Consider the following 17,678-nt stretch of genomic DNA (forward strand, 5'->3'; position numbering starts at 1 on the left):
GAGGGAGGGGGTTACTCATGGTTGTTTGGTTTCAAAATCGGGCTCTTTCGCTCCCCCTCTTTACAGCTCTCAAACTTACCTAAAGCCTCTTTAATGTGTTTCTTTATCCATCAAATTAAAGTATATGTGAGTGCAATCAAAACGTTTTTTGAAGAGTTTTTTTGTTCAGGGTCTGGCCTCAGAGTCCACAGAGAGTTCAGCCCTCACCCAGAGGTTCTTAGTGGCACGGCCAAGAGAGGGACCCTGGCACTGGGGCACAACGCAGGGCCTGTTCCCCTCCCCACAGCCTGGAGGGACCAGGCCCACCAGAGCCTGAGCATGCTGGCGGGGATGGAGGAGTGAGGACAGGGTGAAGGGTGTGCATGTTTGTGATAGTGTTTGCGTGTGTGGGTTTGTGTGTTCATATGTGGGGGGTTGTGTCTGTTTTTGTGTGTGAGTGTGTGTGTGTGTGTGTGTGTGTGTGTGTGTGTGTGTGTGTGTGTGTGTGTGAGGTGCTTTCCCAGTTCGGAAACAGCTGCTTTCGCCTTCGTAAGAAAAAGGAAATTAAATATGTGCACATTGCCATATTCTCCCTCTGACCTTGTAACAATGTGAATCTTACACAGACTTTCGGTTTGGTCAGCATTTTCCACATCCACATATTTCTGTTGTGGATGAGTTGTTTGACACTTACAGCTTCGAGTTTAACCTTACAGTCAGGGAATTCACTGCAATATCGATGGTTTCCGAGATTGATTGTTACCTACGCTGGTAACTTCAACCCAAAGGTAAAGCCTGGTACGTAAGCGAACCCTCTTCTTAGCAGATGTTATTGCAATTTAAACTGAGAAACTGGGGTCAAGGCAGTTTTGGCAGGTGGGTTGAATAAATTTTGCGAATGAACCAAATGTCAGATATTTCTGTCACATCCACCCAGAAACACACAGTCATACATAAACAAGAACCTGCTCTGTGTTTAAATGTTATACTCCTGGGATGGCGTGCCAGTAAAAATAGTTAAGAACAGTAATCGGGTTACTATGTCTAATGTAGTGATTAACTCATGTGGAAGTAGGTCAAAGTGTAACTTAACACAGTGTCCCACACCAATTCTAGTGAATTAAAATATTAACCCCATGATCAAGATTGTCTTAGTTTCAAATAAACAAGAGCCTTTTTGTTTATGGGTGTGACTCTTGCTCTAACATGTGATCTTATAGGGTCTCAAGGCCTCAACACCAAATATTGGTAAACCAAATATGAATGGTGCCCTTTAAACAAACACTCAGCAAAGGCATGATTTCTCCCAAAAACTTCTTGCATTACACAAAATGTGCTGAAAGGCGCTTCAAATAAAGCTCATCTGATGACAGTTGATAACAGATCATTAGTTGTAGGCCTTCACACTTAAATAAATAAATATGCATATATATATAGCAGTAACTGAAATATATTCTCCCAGCTCTCTCTCATACACACTCACACACACTGTAAGGCATACGAGCAGCAAATCCTAATAGGAAATGGAGAAAAATAAACTAATTACAGTGACTAGCAGCACTGCTATAAAACACTTATAATAACCTCTGACAATTACAACGTGTCAAACCCAGTTGACCAAGAAGAAGGGTTGAATCAATACCCACCATGCAATCTGACAGACAGGAAGGTAGACAGCTAGGACAGACAGACAGGAAGTCTGTAAAATCATCAGTCATCGTGTAACTCGACCACACGCTGATTGACATCTTCTGGACAGAAAGGTGCTGTTCCGAAATGGTGAACTGTTAGCTTTGCAGGTTTAGCACGTCAGCTAAATTATCAAACAGTACATCGATTACATGAATCCAATCAGTCACTTACTCAAACAGCTGTTAACATGGTTGTTATTCTGAGGAGGCTGTAAATAATCTGTTCACGTTGAAGTCACAATCAAACTGTCCTTGAGGCTGAAAGGTAAAATAACCTTATATTATAAATATAAACTCATGTGTGCATATTCATCAGACAGCAAATGGTTACAAACCCTTTTTCTAGAAGTTTGACCTATACCAACGATGGAAGATGGAAGACTAAATAGAACATGAAAATGAACGTATAGTAATTATATTTAAAAAAGCTCATCTATTTCTACCTAATCTAGAAGTTTTTCACTCAGATTGTAAATTCTAACTGCCACCAACAGCGTCCAACCACGAGATAATATGACGCAAGGGTCCGCAACACTTTAATTAACACTTTACTGATAAAGCTTCCTCACACACTCACACACACACACACACACACACACACACACACACACACACACACACACACACACACACACACACACAGGATCTCAGAGGGCCTGAATTCCTATGGAATTGATGGGAGATAACCTAGCTAGGCTGAGCTCCAACACAAAAGACACAGGAAAAGGAAGGAGAATGAAAGATGTTAAGACAGCAATCAGTCTACCTTATCTTCCTCCTGCTAATTGATAATTAGTCAGACATTAATTTGGGGGCCAGCACTCATCTCCTATCTCACTAAGGAACTTTTTTATCAGCGGTGTAAAATGTTGCGCTAAGCTAGTGTGTGAATTTTAACGACTCACCTTGTGGGCTAAAGGGATGTCAGCAGAACTGTTTCTCATGACGTGACTTTAATTAACCTGAAGAGAAGCGTTGGGAACTTTTAAAAAGCATAAAGAAAAAGCAGTCTGTTAAACAAGGGCAACATCTTTTTTGTTTTTTGTTAAAACAATTTAATTGTATTGCAAAACAAATGTTCCAAAACATAAATATATATGAAATACAGCATAAGCATCTGGTGATTAATCAATCCATTAGATACAAATAAAGGATTGAGATTTTGATCAAAAACAAAACATCCATCGATAGATTTTGGTGTTTTTTTAAACGATTCTTATAAAACGTCAATGATTTGCTTCCTTCAGTCTATCGGCATGTAGGACAATTTAAAACCAGAACTCTTGGTTATACATGACAAAAGAGTATATTTATAAATGGAGTGGTCAGGATAGTACCTTTGATTATAGAAACACTTGTAAAAGTGGTATACTGCAGCATCAGAGAGACATACATTAAATGAGCTTAGCGGTGTGCTAAAGTGAGCTAGTGGGAAACCCCAAGCCATCAAGCACAGATAACTGCACTTAGAAACATACACTTCAGATTTGGTTTAATAAAAAAACGTAAACGATATAATTGTGTGGTGAGATTTTCCCAACTTCACATCGTCCGTCAACTTCATGACGGACATTCTCTAAACACGGGTCTACAATTCTAGACAAAAAACAGGAGAATATTGTTAAAAATGAAATATATATATATGAATACACATATAATTTGCTTGTGACATTGTGTTATAGCAGAGCAGTTAGGACACGGGAAAAAAAGTCACACACTAGAAAGTTTCACATCTTATATATCAACTCCAGCAAAACTACGATCACACGGGCGATTCAAACTTCTGTGGTATCGCCTGAGAACCAGACCCAACCAGACCTTGGCCGCTCGCTCGGTGGGTTGTCAGGATTCTAAATCAGAGCATGGGGGCACGCAGGTACAGAGTCAGGGCTGGTGAGGACCACCAGACCAAGGTTCACGTGCAGGGGGCCACCCTAGGCCTATCTAAACCCCATGTCTCTGTGCTCTGGTACTGAATACTGAGACAGCATACGATTCTGTACATAGTTAGCATTAATGTCTCTAAACACATCTTTAAAGGTCAGACTTTAAAGAAAGGTTTCTATTTTCATTCGTAATCCTCACATTCTTTTACGTTGCTATCTTCCCCAACCCATAAATCTTTTAGTAATTTTTTCCTTCTTTCACTTTCTTCTCACTTTCTTTCTTCCTTCCTTCAACCTTTCTTTCGTTCTCTCTTTCTTCTGGACTATATACACTACAACATATCACACATGGAGCCATCTATCAGCAACTGGTTGGTTCAGATTCGTGGTCCTATTAGTGGCAACACTTCTAATCTTTGGCGCCGGTCTGAGAACACAGCAATCTGTGATCCAGATTTGAACATTGACGATGAGACACAATGATACAACAACAAAAAAAAAAACACACTGTAACTGGATATTCCACATTCTAGAACTGTCAATAATTGGTTTTGCATGCAACTCTCTCAAAACAAATGTGTGTGTGTATGTGCCTTCTGAGCTGAGAACAGCCTGGACGCTGGCACACACACACACAGCCTGACTGTGTTCCAGTGCGAGCATAGAAAATAATTCACAAAATGTATTTCATACAAAAAGTACCACTGGCTAAAAACATTGTGGTTTGAAAAAAAAAAAAAAACGTAGACACTGCTATGAAGGAGAGGAATCGTATTGTAACATAGGTAGCCTAAACAAATTAGCATTGCTAACTGCGGTAACACAATTCAAGGAATTGTTACATAATTACATTCAAAGATGATGTTCACTGGCTAACTGATCAAGGGGCTGTTGTTCAGGGAGTTTTAGTAACGGCAACTGATTAGATAGAGCTAGGAATGTTCAGGAAGATTAAGGGCTCTTGTTTAAAGATGATTTTAAATATAAACTATAAATCAACCACTCTAGCAGTAGTTGGTTCACAGTGTTTTGAACCAGAAACATATCTCATCAGAAACTGTTTTTATAATACATGGTGTTCGTACCTGGAAATCACAGAGATTCCTTACACCTCTTCAAAATACTGTACCATCGTCAACACATGTTAAAAGGGTTGGCTGAAAATATGCAAAAAATACATGACAAAAAAAGAACTTGTTACATATAGAGGATGAAGTGTTAGAGTGTACCAAAGTTGTACTTCAATCATACAAAGGCTAGCAGAATCCATTCTTACACGTTGCATAAAAGATATAAAGATCAATCAAGGTGAATTGCACCTCCAATCAAAACCCAAAAGCACAATATGAGGATTTTAAAAGCAACATCGCTATTATAAGATTGATTTATACATTTCTATGTACTTTATGTATTCAATTGAAATGTAATTATAGGTAAAATTAATCAACTTAATATATAAAATACTGTTTTGAATCCAAAACATTTACATTCTGACATTAATATGCCGCTAAATCGTTTTTGAATATTTCACATTTGCAGCTAATCGGACATGAAATGCTTCTTGCATCATTATTCCAAAATCATTTGATGCTAAGTTTACATCTGAATGGAAACTTGGATGTGAAGGACATGTGTGTTAAACAGTATACACGGCATGTTAGGGATTAAGGTAATGTATACCCTCTATAAACAGATATCTGCATATGAATGCATGATCGGTCAGCAACAGGTTTTGGTATCAGAAGCACTCTGGTATCCGTTAGTAAGAGTCGGGGAAGACGCAGAATACGGTGGCGCCACCTTTTTCATGTTATGCCAAAAAGTGATCATCAACAAAAAAGTGATTGTATCAGCCTGTTTATATGTCTACTTTCATCTGGATCTAACAGTGATCATGTGCACATAAACAGAACTTTATGTCGTGATTATATCTAAGGTATTTCTTTTTGAAACGTTGAGGTTTCTTATTAGTGAAAAGTCCAAATTATTGGTTGTCCAAAGAAATGTTTGCAGTTTATAGCATAATTAGGCATGACGTGTACTTGTTCATAAACAGTACTATAGCATTGCTCCTGATTTGTATATGTCTTTTGTATCTCTAATATGCTTGTTGAGGCCTGTGTTTGGAAACTAGTCAAATTATTTATGGATGGGATATAGCTATATAAAATAAAGAAATGATCAATGATATTAACTATCATTATGACCCTTGTTTATTATTATCTCCATTGTATGATCTGCTCCGCGCCCTAGATTATTACCAATCCAGGCCTTTTAACTGTTTTTACAACCCATCAAGGGCGGACAGCTACCGTTTGAGCAGGCGATCACTTAGAGGAACAGGTCGATGTGATAAGTGGGCGTGCCGGGTCGATCATACCAGGGGAGCCTGGCTGGCACGTAATACTGCATCATTAAAACGCTCATCAAATAACGTTCGCTATCGCTTTCACCTACGCCTTTTCGGAGCCAGGGAAAACCCTGGGTGTTAGGACACACACAAGATGTTTGGTTTGAACCTTCTGTTGGTCATAAAAATAACATGCATGTACTGGTACATTATTACACATATTATTATAAGGTACAGCTACGGGTACATATATATATATGTATGCTAATCAATTGAAAGTGTTTTCCATCATTATTTTTTGTTACTCGTTACATCCTATCCTGTCTGTTTTGGGCTAATCCGACTTTGGTTGGAATACAATCTCAAACCTTATTGCACTGTAGGACAGGGACACAAAATCAATGAAAATACATAGATAGTAAAAAAGTACATGTGCTAGGTGGGCTGTTTTGCTGAAAGCTACTGCTGATGTTGCTGCATTCAGATGTGGAAAATATATTATGGAAACCCCCTAGCCATGATAAAGCATTTGAATGCAGCCGTAGTTTCTTCCTGATGCTAACACCGCCGAGCACCTGTGCAAAACTCCTGCTAGACAGCGGCGGTCATGGGGTTCTTCTGTCGAGGGTTGGGCTGGTTTGGGCGTTTCCCTCCGTCTCCCAGGTAACCGTACTGGTCAGGGACCGGCTCCCTCGGGTTCCTGGAACCAACGAGACAACGAGTCTGTTTAGTGAAGTCAGCGGTACAGGTGGAACTGTTAACATCAAACACTAAAACAGCTCCAGAACCCGTTCACACAACTCAACGCAATGGGTCTTCCGGGTGCGTGTGTGTCTGTGTGCAGTACAAGACCATCCGTGCTCTGATCATTCTAATGTCCGCACTCTGATGTCAGCAGTCAGACGGCACTTCTGTGATTCCATCGATTTGAAAAAAGGTGAACCGAAAGATGACATCATTCCCCCGGCGTCATCACCCCTCCGGATTTCTAGTCTTCAAAACAAGGGAAGCATCGCTAAAAAGGGAAACGGTGAGGTCTCGTACCACCAGATCAGCCTCAGACAGGCGGGACCAAGACAGAACAGCGTCAGACAGAAGCGCTCCGGGCTACAGAGCCCCAGATAGGTGGCCCCAGACAGAAGAGCCTCAGGCTAAACAGCCCGGGGGCCCCCCCCGAGCCTGGAGGCTAAACATGAGACACACTACTACGGCTCCCCTCCCACCGCTGCACCCCGACCCTTAATGTCCGGGCGTGAGACTAACACAGCTATTTGTTATCGCACTTCACCCCTCATATTTATTTAATAATGCAATCTAGCCCTTAAGTAGCAGCAACATCGCTGGAGCACGGAGCATTACTTTGATTTATTGCAAGAGGAGAGACACGTATGGGGACTTGGTTTCTGCACGTGCTCAGACCGTGCACCAGGGACACACAGCGCAGCAGGAAACTCTGCTCCATGTTCTGGTCGGATGGGTGCACGGCAACACGGACACGCACGGGGACATCCACCAGACACATTAACATAAATAGAGTGAGATGATACAGACACATAACCCGGGCCTTGGCTTGAAGCTACAACTCATCTCTGTCTCCGGAGGATTGGGCTTATTCGGTCCAAACAACGTCCCCGACTTCACTTAACTCAGGGTCCACTGGTTTACACACAGGTGCAGATTCAGAAGTCTGCTATCTGAGGTTACCATTGTTGTGTATAAAAAGAATAAACACAGATAAAGAAAAAACCCTTTACATGTGATATCTACCGTGTTTGCACTTCCACTAATCCTTAAAAAAGAACCTTGTATTTCTGAATCCCATAGCTTCTCTGCACTCTGTCCAATAGAAAAATATGTATTTTAAACAAGGTTGTGGAGCAGTAGGACATTCTTTTGTAGTAAACTCTGGATGGTATCCTTCGAATGTTCTCAGCCTGACTTGTTGTGCGTCCCTCTGGGTGAAAGTGTCTACTGAATGATCAAAGGTAGATGTTAAGCCGCGCCGTCTCTGACCTTCTGACCCCTACCTGTAGGCCCCTGCTCCTCCACCAGGGACGCGGCTCATGGTGTCGTAGCGCTGGGCGCGGAGCGGAGGCGAGGGGGGAACGTCCTGCCTCAGAGGGCCCCTCGGTGGGTGCTGGGGCTGAGGGTGCTGGGGGGCCTGGGGGTGATGGGGGGCCTGGGGATGGGGATGCTGGGGTGACTGGGGGTGGGGGTGCAGGGGGGCCTGGGGGTGGGGGTGCAGGGGGGCCTGGGGGTGGGGGTGGTGGGCCAGAGGATGGGGTTGATGGCGAGGACTGCAAACAGGAAACAGATCGAGAGAGAGAGAGAGAGAGAGAGAGAGAGAGAGAGAGAGAGAGAGAGAGAGAGAGAGAGAGAGAGAGAGGGAGGGAGGGAGGGAGAGAGAGAGACAGAGAGAGAGAGAGAGAGAGAGAGAGAGAGAGAGAGAGAGAGAGAGAGAGAGAGAGAGAGAGAGAGAGAGAGAGAGAGGGACAGAGAAAGAGAGAGAGAGAGACAGAGAGACAGAGAGAGAGAGAGAGAGAGAGAGAGAGAGAGAGAGAGAGAGAGAGAGAGAAAGAGAGAGAGACAGAGAGACAGAGAGAGAGAGAGAGAGAGAGAGAGAGACAGAGAGACAGAGAGAGGAACAGAGAGAGAGAGGGGAAAGGTTTAGGTTAACGCCGTCCTTATACACACACATTTGAACAATGGCATTCAGAGGTATGCAGGCAATACACCCAGACGTGACCCAACCCCGGGGTCAAGCGGTGCGGCGGGAAGGAGGCGGCGGTGTCGACAAAGTGACAGTCGAGGAAAAAAAAAGACCAAAACAAGCGAGGAGGGTTCAAGTGGTGTTCAAAGCCCTCGGATAAGGCCTGCGGGGCTAATGCTCCGTCGCCGGAAATTTCCTGCAGACAAACAAGTCGGTTATTCATCCGAGAGTCATGAGTCAAGCCTCTCTCGGCCGGACGGCTCCCAGTCACTCGTGTTGTTTATGTCTGCCGTCCGCTAGGGCGCTGGGAGTCACGGCGGGGACGGCTGAGCCTAGGACACCAAACACATCTAGACGGATCTAATCTGGTTCCCTCCCCGCTCCTCATTATGTCACTCGGGGAGCACATGATCGCCGCTCCTTTCAGCCGCAAAATTCGCAGCACACCTCCCGACACTTCCAGTAAACCAAATCAACAGAAGCTGCAGGGGGACGGCCGTTTGTTTATTTGGACGCGTTCTCACGGCCGCGGCGCCCGTGTGTAGCGGCGGGCGCCGATGGCTGCCACGCCGCCCGGGTGTAGAACAGATGGCTACGGCGTGACGCATCTAATGACGGTGCCTCTTTCAGCACGGCTAGACGGCAATCGGTCCTTTAGAACTGAATTCTTATTCGATAACGACATTAATGGTATTTATGACAGGGCGTCCGGGTCGTGGTCAGGGTGTCCGGGTTGACCCCCCCCACTGATGTCTGCAGCCTATTTTGGAGGCGTTCAGGATCCAAAGCATGTTTCTGGATCACTGGCAGGAGCTTTGGATTCAAGTGTTTGAATAGATGAATGAATGAATGAATGAATGAATGAATGATTGAATGAATGAATGGATAGTCGGATGATTGGTTACTTTTGGTGTGGATAGTATCCAGGCTCAACGCTGCGGAGGTCTCCTGATCGGGGGTACGGCTGGCCGGGGGGGTACCCGGGGTAGGCCTGCCCCGGCTGGGGGTTCGGGCCGGGGTATCCAGGCCCTGGCTGGGGGTATCCCTGTGTAGGTGGAGGGGCCCCTGGGTAGGGGCCCGACCAGGGCTGCATCGGGTAGTCTACGGGATCCAAGGGGCCGCGCCTTGAAAGACAGAAAAAAAATAACAACAACATTAGAATCGTACAGTGAGGATATAGTTAAAATAAAAACGGTGATAAATAAGGGCGCTGGACAGAGTCGCGGACAGGGTGTTGGGACTCCCACACAAAAGGTTGTGAGTTCAAACTCCAACATCCCCTGAGCAAGATACCTAACCCCTACCCTTTTGTATCCAAGATTCAGAGTAAGTTGTTTTTTTTGCATAAAAGCGTCTGATAAACAGTTGAACAGGGAAGAGAAGAGAAAGCAAATAAGTTGTTGTGAGCGGCTGAACCCATTACTCTGACTCTGGAGGAAGCGGAGCTGAGAGACTTAACGACGTTAGCGAGGAGAGAGGCGGCGAGCTAGAGTTTATTAGTCGGCTTCACCTTTCCTGGAGGAATCGCAGAAAGCGGCAGCTTGTTTTAGAGAAGTGCCTCAATAAGAGCTTTGTTTGAAAGCGATGGTGATAAATGTTCCGAAAACATTTGGAAACGATGTGTTGACAAAAAGTTTGGGGAAATGAATCTGAGAATCGTGAGTAATGTGACAGCAGGTATTGCGACACAGATGACCCCCTTGACCCCATCCACCCATGCCAAGGGCCACATAGCAACCGTATATAAGTGACATGTGACAGCTTTGAGTGGGATCAGTTCGCACACACGCACGCGTATAAACACACACACACACAGACTTAGAGAGGGGAAACACACACGCAGGCACAAATGCATGCACCCATATTCAACCTTGATGCACAAACACCTACCCACTCACTCGCCCGCACACCCAGCCATCCACGGACACGCACAAACACACACACAAACACACGCACCCTTAGAGGGACACAAACACGCACACACGCAGCCACAAATGCATGCGCACATGCTTAACCTTAATGCACACACACCTACCCACCCACCACTCCACCCACACGCACAAACACACACATGCACAAACACACACATGCACAAACACACACACGCACAGCTGGGGTAAGCGTGTCCAGTCCTGTTAGCACATATCAGTTGGCCGCGGTGGAAAGTGAGTCCACACACATTCGTCCTCCTCACATATCTCCCATTATCAGGCATTAGTGTTTTATCCCTCTCCCTCTGCCCCCTGCTGTTATTCCCTTTACATATCAATCTGTATCTATATCTGTATATCCAGCTCTAAGCCTTCCTCTGGGACCCTCCTTAAGTCATACTCTACTGAATCATAGTCGCCTTCCTGTGAGCAAGCATAGTCCGCGATCACTTCCTGTTAGCCAGTGTAGCTCTCTTCACTTCCTGTGTTTTTTGCTTCACTCAACTCTACTTCTCAAACTATGAGATCTATGAGACACAGACTTTTTACTCTTTATTTAAACTGTTAATCTTGCTATGCACTCTGTATTGTAGTTTTCCAAGCACTCTTTAAAAAGTTAGATTTGATTTGATGATCACGGTATATCATGAGTGCTGAAACATGTACAAACTATGATATTTAACAGTATGCAATATGTAACCGTCTACTACTGTTGACGTGGTGTGTGCGTCTACGTTTCTGTGCATTTACGTGTATGCGCATGTGTGTGTTTGTGTGTGTCTGTGTGCTATCGTCTCTCACTGAGCGTGAAAACATATGGTTGATTGAGGGGGGTTAAGAGGGGTTGTTACTGACTAGCTTATGGCCAATAAAGGGCCCCGAAGCAGGTCTCGTTGGCGGGTGATTGGTCGAGCTGCTGTCAACCACAGAGGCAGATGGACAGAGCGGGATAGGAAGTCTACTGTATGGACATCTAGAGGACGATGATGAAGAACAGAACCACCCATGGATGAATGCAACAGACAGACAGACGTCAGGCAGAGACGAACCAGTAGACACAGACACACACACACACACACACACACACACACACACACACACACACACACACACACACACACACACACACACACACACACACACACACACACACACACACACACACGCAGTGGTAGTTTAACCCACCCAGAGGCCTGTGTGTGTTTGGGTGGTCAGAGCTCAGATTCAGGCTGAGTAGCTGCATACTCCTCATGTTTAACATTGCTCCAGCCTCTCCCTGCTCCTCACAGCATGCACACACACACACACACACACACACACACACACACACACACACACACACACACACACACACACACACACACACACACACACACACACGCACATGCACTCTGCGCACACACGCACTCTGCACCCACACCCACACACCCACACACACACACACACACAAAGTTGCACATAGTTCGTATGTGCCCAAGTACGTATGTGCAGTATGTGTATAATGTTCCGTTCCGTGTCTGTAAACCCCTCATATTTCTGACAGCATGTCGTCCGTCTGTCAGTCTATCTTTAGACGCCGGACCCGCTTATTAAAACTAATCTCAAAAAATATTTAACTCCTGTTGGAATGTCGTGTCAGCGAAGTGGCTCTGATGTCGGCCTGTTTTGGACCGAGGCCCAGGCTGCAGTGCCAACCTGTCTGTCTGTCCGTCTGTCTGTCTGTCTGTCTGTCTGCCTGCCAATAGACTCCTCCCTGTCTCCATGCTTGCCTCAGCTCAGACGATATGTCTCTCCAATCACACACTTGTCTATCTGACGGTCTGTCTGTCTGACTGCATGTCTGCTTGCCTGTGGTTGTATGCCTGTCTGTCTGCCAGGCTGTCTGGCAATTTCAAGGCCCTGGCAAATGACTCCTGTCACTCCTTTTACCTCCCCTCCATCTGTCCATCTCCTCAGCCGTTCACCGCCTCTGCCTCTCCATGTGTAGACCAGCCTTCAGACGAGTCACCTCTCTGTGTACTCGTGTCTGTCAATGTATCTGCTTCTATTCCGTCTGTCTGCCTACGTCATCGCTGTATGACATATAACAGTATGTCATTTTAACCCTCTTTAGTCATTCTCTGGATGCTTTTATCCAAAGCGACCGACAGTGAATACAGAGACCTGTCATTGAGGATCAGGTGGGGGGTTAGGGCACGTTGCTTGAAGCAGCCTATAGGGTAAGCTGCGGATCTTAGGGATCAAACCCAGAACCGTATGGGTAGGAGTCAACCACCCTAGCTTCGCTATACTGCACCTTTCTGTGTCAGACGTCTGTGAGGCTGCACAGTGTGTTTGGGCTGTGTAACTAAGGGCCTGTCCACATTGTATCTGCATAGAGCTGGCCTTTCCCCTCCGCGCCTCTCACCTGTCTTAACCGCTATCTCTCTATCGCTCTGCCGATCGCTCAATCGCTGCCTGGCTCAACTGACTCGATAATGTCCCCGCCTTAGAGATAATCCTACCAGAAGGGTGGTGGGGAGTTGAGGGGGCAAGCAGGAGGGAGGGGTGGTGTGTGTTTGTGTGTGTGTGAGGAAGAGGAGAGGAAAAAGGAGGGAGGAAACAGAGAGAGGGGCAAGGAGAGTAGAGAGGAAGGGAGTGCAGGAAAATAAACAAGCGAGACAGAGAGAGAGAGAGATAAAGAGACAGAGAGAGACAGAGACATAGAGAGAGACAAAGAGTAGGAGAAGTAGATGGAGGAAAGTAGACCAGAATGGTATACATGATAATCATCTCCTCGTATACATTCCAGCGCAAGTTTGTTGGTTAATCAGTCAGTGATCTGTCTCTCCACTGTCAGCCGGTAATCTGTGGGCTATTCCATAGGAATACATTCCCATTCCACGGGAGATCTGGTGTGTATCAGTAACATCAGTGCTGGAGATGTTGCAAATAGAGGGAGAATATGATTGGGAATGCTGCGCGTCAGTAAAATATGAGGAGTTGCATGAAGACTAATTGGGAATGGAGTGGGGAATCTGAAGGGAATCCACTGTAAATCCAGTTGGCAGGGTTGGAATGCTGCCACCAGGAAGCCAAGTCAGCAGCTGGGGATTATATGGGGATGAGAATGGAAACCATTACTGGAACCCGCACACAGGAACCCATTCACGCACACACATATTCATGCACACGCACACACACACATTCATGTGTGCGTGCACACACACACACACACACAGACAAAGACACACACACACACACACACACACACACACACACCGAAACGCATAGCTGCATGGACAAACATGTGCTTGGCATACTGATGAAAACTTGATTAATGTTTGCATGTTTAACTATGGAAAGAAGCAATTTTAGAAAAGCAGCTTCTTAACAAATGTCTGATCTTGTGTCTCCAGCACAAAGGTTCAAAATCATTTTCAGGAATGTATTGGGTTGTGTGTGTGTGTTTACACGTGTGTGTGTGTGTGTGTGTGTGTGTGTGTGTGTGTGTGTGTGTGTGTGTGTGTGTGTGTGTGCATCTGCGTGGTTGCGTGCGTGCGTGGGGGCATTAATGCCTGCAGGCATGCACGTATGTAGGTTTTGTGTGTGTATGTGTGTGTGTACATAATGACTGCTGCAGCTGTATGACAGAGAAAACAACACGCTGGGCGCCATTAAGATAGCCATCAACCCTGAAAGAACGCAGCGCTAAGTTCAGGAAAAACACTTCTACTGCATACTTTCCACGCAGGAAGTGCTATTTATGCATGTAATGGTGTGCCTCACAACAAGGGTAGCTGCTTGTGTCGGAGCCGGGGAAGATATATGAGGAGAAAGTTCCTCCGCGTCTGACAGTAATTGAGAGTAATGTAAGCTTTTCTAATTCCCCGGAATTAAGGAGATTTCTGACGTATCTGGGGAGAGACAAGCCGCAACCGCACCTGCACTCAATCCCTCTCTCTCTCTCTCGTTCTTTTCACACCCTTGCCCTTCTTATCAAATGCTCTCTCTTTCTCTCTAAATCGTACCCGTTCACACACTCTCTCTTTCATTCTTTTTCTCCCTTTCTTTCTCTAGAAGACCCTCTTTCTCTCCCTCTTTCTCCAACGCTTTCCCGCTCTCACACGCTCTTCCTCTCTCTTACACCCTCTATCTCTTTCACTACCCCCCCTCTTCCTCGCATACAATTTGAGGAGATGAAAACTTTCACACTTCAGCAACGGCTGTACACAGCTGTTCTGTCATTGCCAACACACATACACACACGTCCTTCCAGACATCAATCTTCCCAGTGTGTGTGCTGAAGGGTGGAATAACGAGAGAGAGAGAGGGAGAGAGAGAGAGAGAGAGAGAGAGAGAGAGAGAGAGAGAGAGAGAGAGAGAGAGAGAGAGAGAGAGAGAGAGAGAGAGAGAGAGAGAGAGAGAGAGAGAGAGAGAGAGAGAGAGAGAGAGTGAGAGAGAGAGAGAGAGAGAGAGAACGTAGCAAGTGATATACGAATGATGTCTAACAAAATTAAACTTCTTTAATCTTCTTAAGTTAATCTTCTTCAAAAAAAGAACTGATAATCAAAGTTAAACATAGTTACTTTGTTAAACATTCGTAACTTAGTAAAACATAGCTGAACTTTAATAATCTTTTATCAGTCTCTCTTTCCACTTCTCAACTTTTGCATTCATACCTTCTTCAGACACTGATCTTAGCAGTGTGTCTTTGTATTCACTATCAATTTGAGTCACTTTGGTTTCCTCTGCTGCGGTCGAACTGCGGCTGACGCAACGATTCCCTCTTGGGCTGAGTTTCTCCTCACCTAATGAGGTATTTCATTATGCATCTTTAATCTCCCACACATCACCGTGGAAACAGCAGGACAACACACGGCTAATTGAGAAATAATGAAAGATGCATAAACATTTAATTTAGGAAAAGGCTTCTACCCACGAGGATGTGGTTCATGTTTAAAGTTAACTTTAAACACACATACACACTTTGGGGGCGCTTGTTTTTATCAGCACACAGGACCTGAAAGGTGGGGTTTGCATGTAAATCCATCACATCAGCACCAGAAAGGTAATAATCAGAAAGTAATTGATCAATACCAGTTTGGTTACAACTTCTTAGATGTATTGCCGAGATTGTCCCCACTATGACCTAAGTAACCTATGCTTTTTTTATACATATACATGTATGTGAATATATGTGACAGCCAATCAGACAGATGCGTCTCAATGAGAAACTCTCTTCAGCCATCTGAGAGGCGCATTTTCTAAGGAAATTAAAGTAGGACAATACACCGATTAACCTACACAATTAGAGCTAATCTTTAATGGGACAACAACAAAAGGCCTTAGTTAAGGACCAACTGGAATGAAAGTCACTTCAGCAAACATATCCTAATATATATTAAAATTAAAAAGAAGAATACTAGATATGACCCTGTTCAATAAAACAAGAAGAGGCCTTAGTTAAGGGCCTCCTCCAGTATAATTAGCATGAGTAAACTTAATGAGGTTAATGAAGGGAGATGAGCTCTTAAAGCTTCCTGCTGATTGAGTTCCTTCAGCCTCTCGGCCTCAGTGAGAGTGTGTTTTAGTGTGTTTTAGTGTGTGTGTGTGTGTGTGTGTGTGTGTGTGTGTGTGTGTGTCACATGGTTTGGCGAGAAAGGGCCGTGTTTGAGGAAAGGATGGGAGAAGCTTAAGCGGCCGGCAGACGTTTGGAGTTTTATTAGGCAGAGGACGAGAATGGCAATAAGTTGTTTTCCTTTGGCAAAGTGGTTAAGTAGTTTATGTTAGTTTGTTAGTGTGTGTGTGTGTGTGTGTGTGTGTGTGTGTGTGTGTGTGTGTGTGTGTGTGTGTGTGTGTGTGTGTGTGCACATGTGTGTGTGTGTGTGTATGTTGGGGGGAAGGGCACATGTGTGATTGGCAAGATGTTGATTCAGCTGTCCAATCGGTGTGTGAGTGTGTGTGTTTGGGGGTAATTTGGGCGTGTTGTTCTCTCGCACACTTTCTGTGGTATTGGGAGTGTGTTGGTAAGTGTTTGTATGTGTACGGACGTGCACATTTTGTGTGTGTGTGTGTGTGTGTGTGTGTGTGTGTGTGTGTGTGTGTGTGTGTGTGTGTGTGTGTTTCAGCCGGTCCTACTCTAACACCCTTAACCTCTGTCTGCTTTAGAAGTCACTCGACTCTTGTTGGTTCCACCATGTGCTTAAAGAGCAGGTCATAGGTTAAGAACGGGGTATTTCCAAGCAGGATTAGGAGTTGGGCATTCCAACGTAAACGGATAACATAATTAAAGTGTAATATCTTTTGGTGAAGTTAACCACATTCTGTTAGGGGGGGGGGGGCATAGTGACATATAACCAGGGTCGTCGTGTATAGCATAGTCAGCTCTACCCAAGTACCACATGCCATATGAGTTTTTACAGGCCAATGGGAAAGTGATTTAACCGTTTTAAGTATCCCTGACTTTGAACAGGAATGACGTAAATGTATGCATGAGTGCATACATTCTCAGCAAGGGTGGCCCCGGTGGGAATCCTAACCCGGATCATGTTCGCGCCGTGCTCTACCGAGTTGAGCCACTCAGGTGGACGCCCTTGTGATTCTATGAATCCGACAACTTTATCCATTCACCTCAGGTCGCTGACCTTTAAAAAAAACGTGAACATCCCCGATCCATTGCAGAGATTCGCTCTGAAGGCATCACTGGGGTGGGGAAATTCAGAATGTGTCGCGTCCCCTGACAAGCTTTCGAAATGCAAACAAACTTCCTAATTGACGAAAAAACGACCCTGAGCGAACATTGTGCTCTGGCCGCTGGCGAAGGAGCCGCCGGGCGCGTTCACATGAGTGGGAGGACCCAGGACTGCTCGTCCCTGACCCGGCCAGTGTTTGCACGCTGGGCGTCAGGGAGCCCGTCCTGGAGGAATAGAGGTGAGCATATGACCCGTCACGCCACCCTCTCCTCAGCCAGGGACCAGCCCACCCCACGGCCTGACTACTGATCCCCGAGCCTGCCTTACCCTGGGCCGAGGCTCCGGGGACGGGGGAGGGACGTGGAGGAGGGTGATGTGTGTGGGCGGTGAGAGGGAGGGGAGGAGGTCGAGGTGGGGAGGAGGGGAGGGAGTCGAAGCAGCAGAGGGAGGGAGGGAG

At 45.4% G+C, this 17,678-nt stretch overlaps 1 protein-coding gene across 4 annotated transcripts in view; it reads right to left on the minus strand.

The window, feature by feature from the left end:
• Window positions 1–2,699: 2,699 nt before the first annotated feature.
• The window catches only part of pard3bb (par-3 family cell polarity regulator beta b), a 190,529-nt gene continuing 175,550 nt past the window's right edge, over window positions 2,700–17,678 (minus strand). For all 4 annotated transcript variants that reach the window (XM_030343178.1, XM_030343176.1, XM_030343177.1 and 1 more), the window contains 3 exons: window positions 9,522–9,740; window positions 7,934–8,203; window positions 2,700–6,606 (listed from right to left, as the gene is read on the minus strand). In XM_030343178.1, coding sequence (XP_030199038.1) covers window positions 6,498–6,606; window positions 7,934–8,203; window positions 9,522–9,740 — 598 coding nt within the window. In that variant the 3' untranslated portion in view covers window positions 2,700–6,497. The remainder of the gene's footprint in view (window positions 6,607–7,933; window positions 8,204–9,521; window positions 9,741–17,678) is intronic.

Source organism: Gadus morhua, chromosome 20 (assembly GCF_902167405.1).
Source record: "Gadus morhua chromosome 20, gadMor3.0, whole genome shotgun sequence".
Classification (NCBI taxonomy): domain Eukaryota; kingdom Metazoa; phylum Chordata; class Actinopteri; order Gadiformes; family Gadidae; genus Gadus; species Gadus morhua.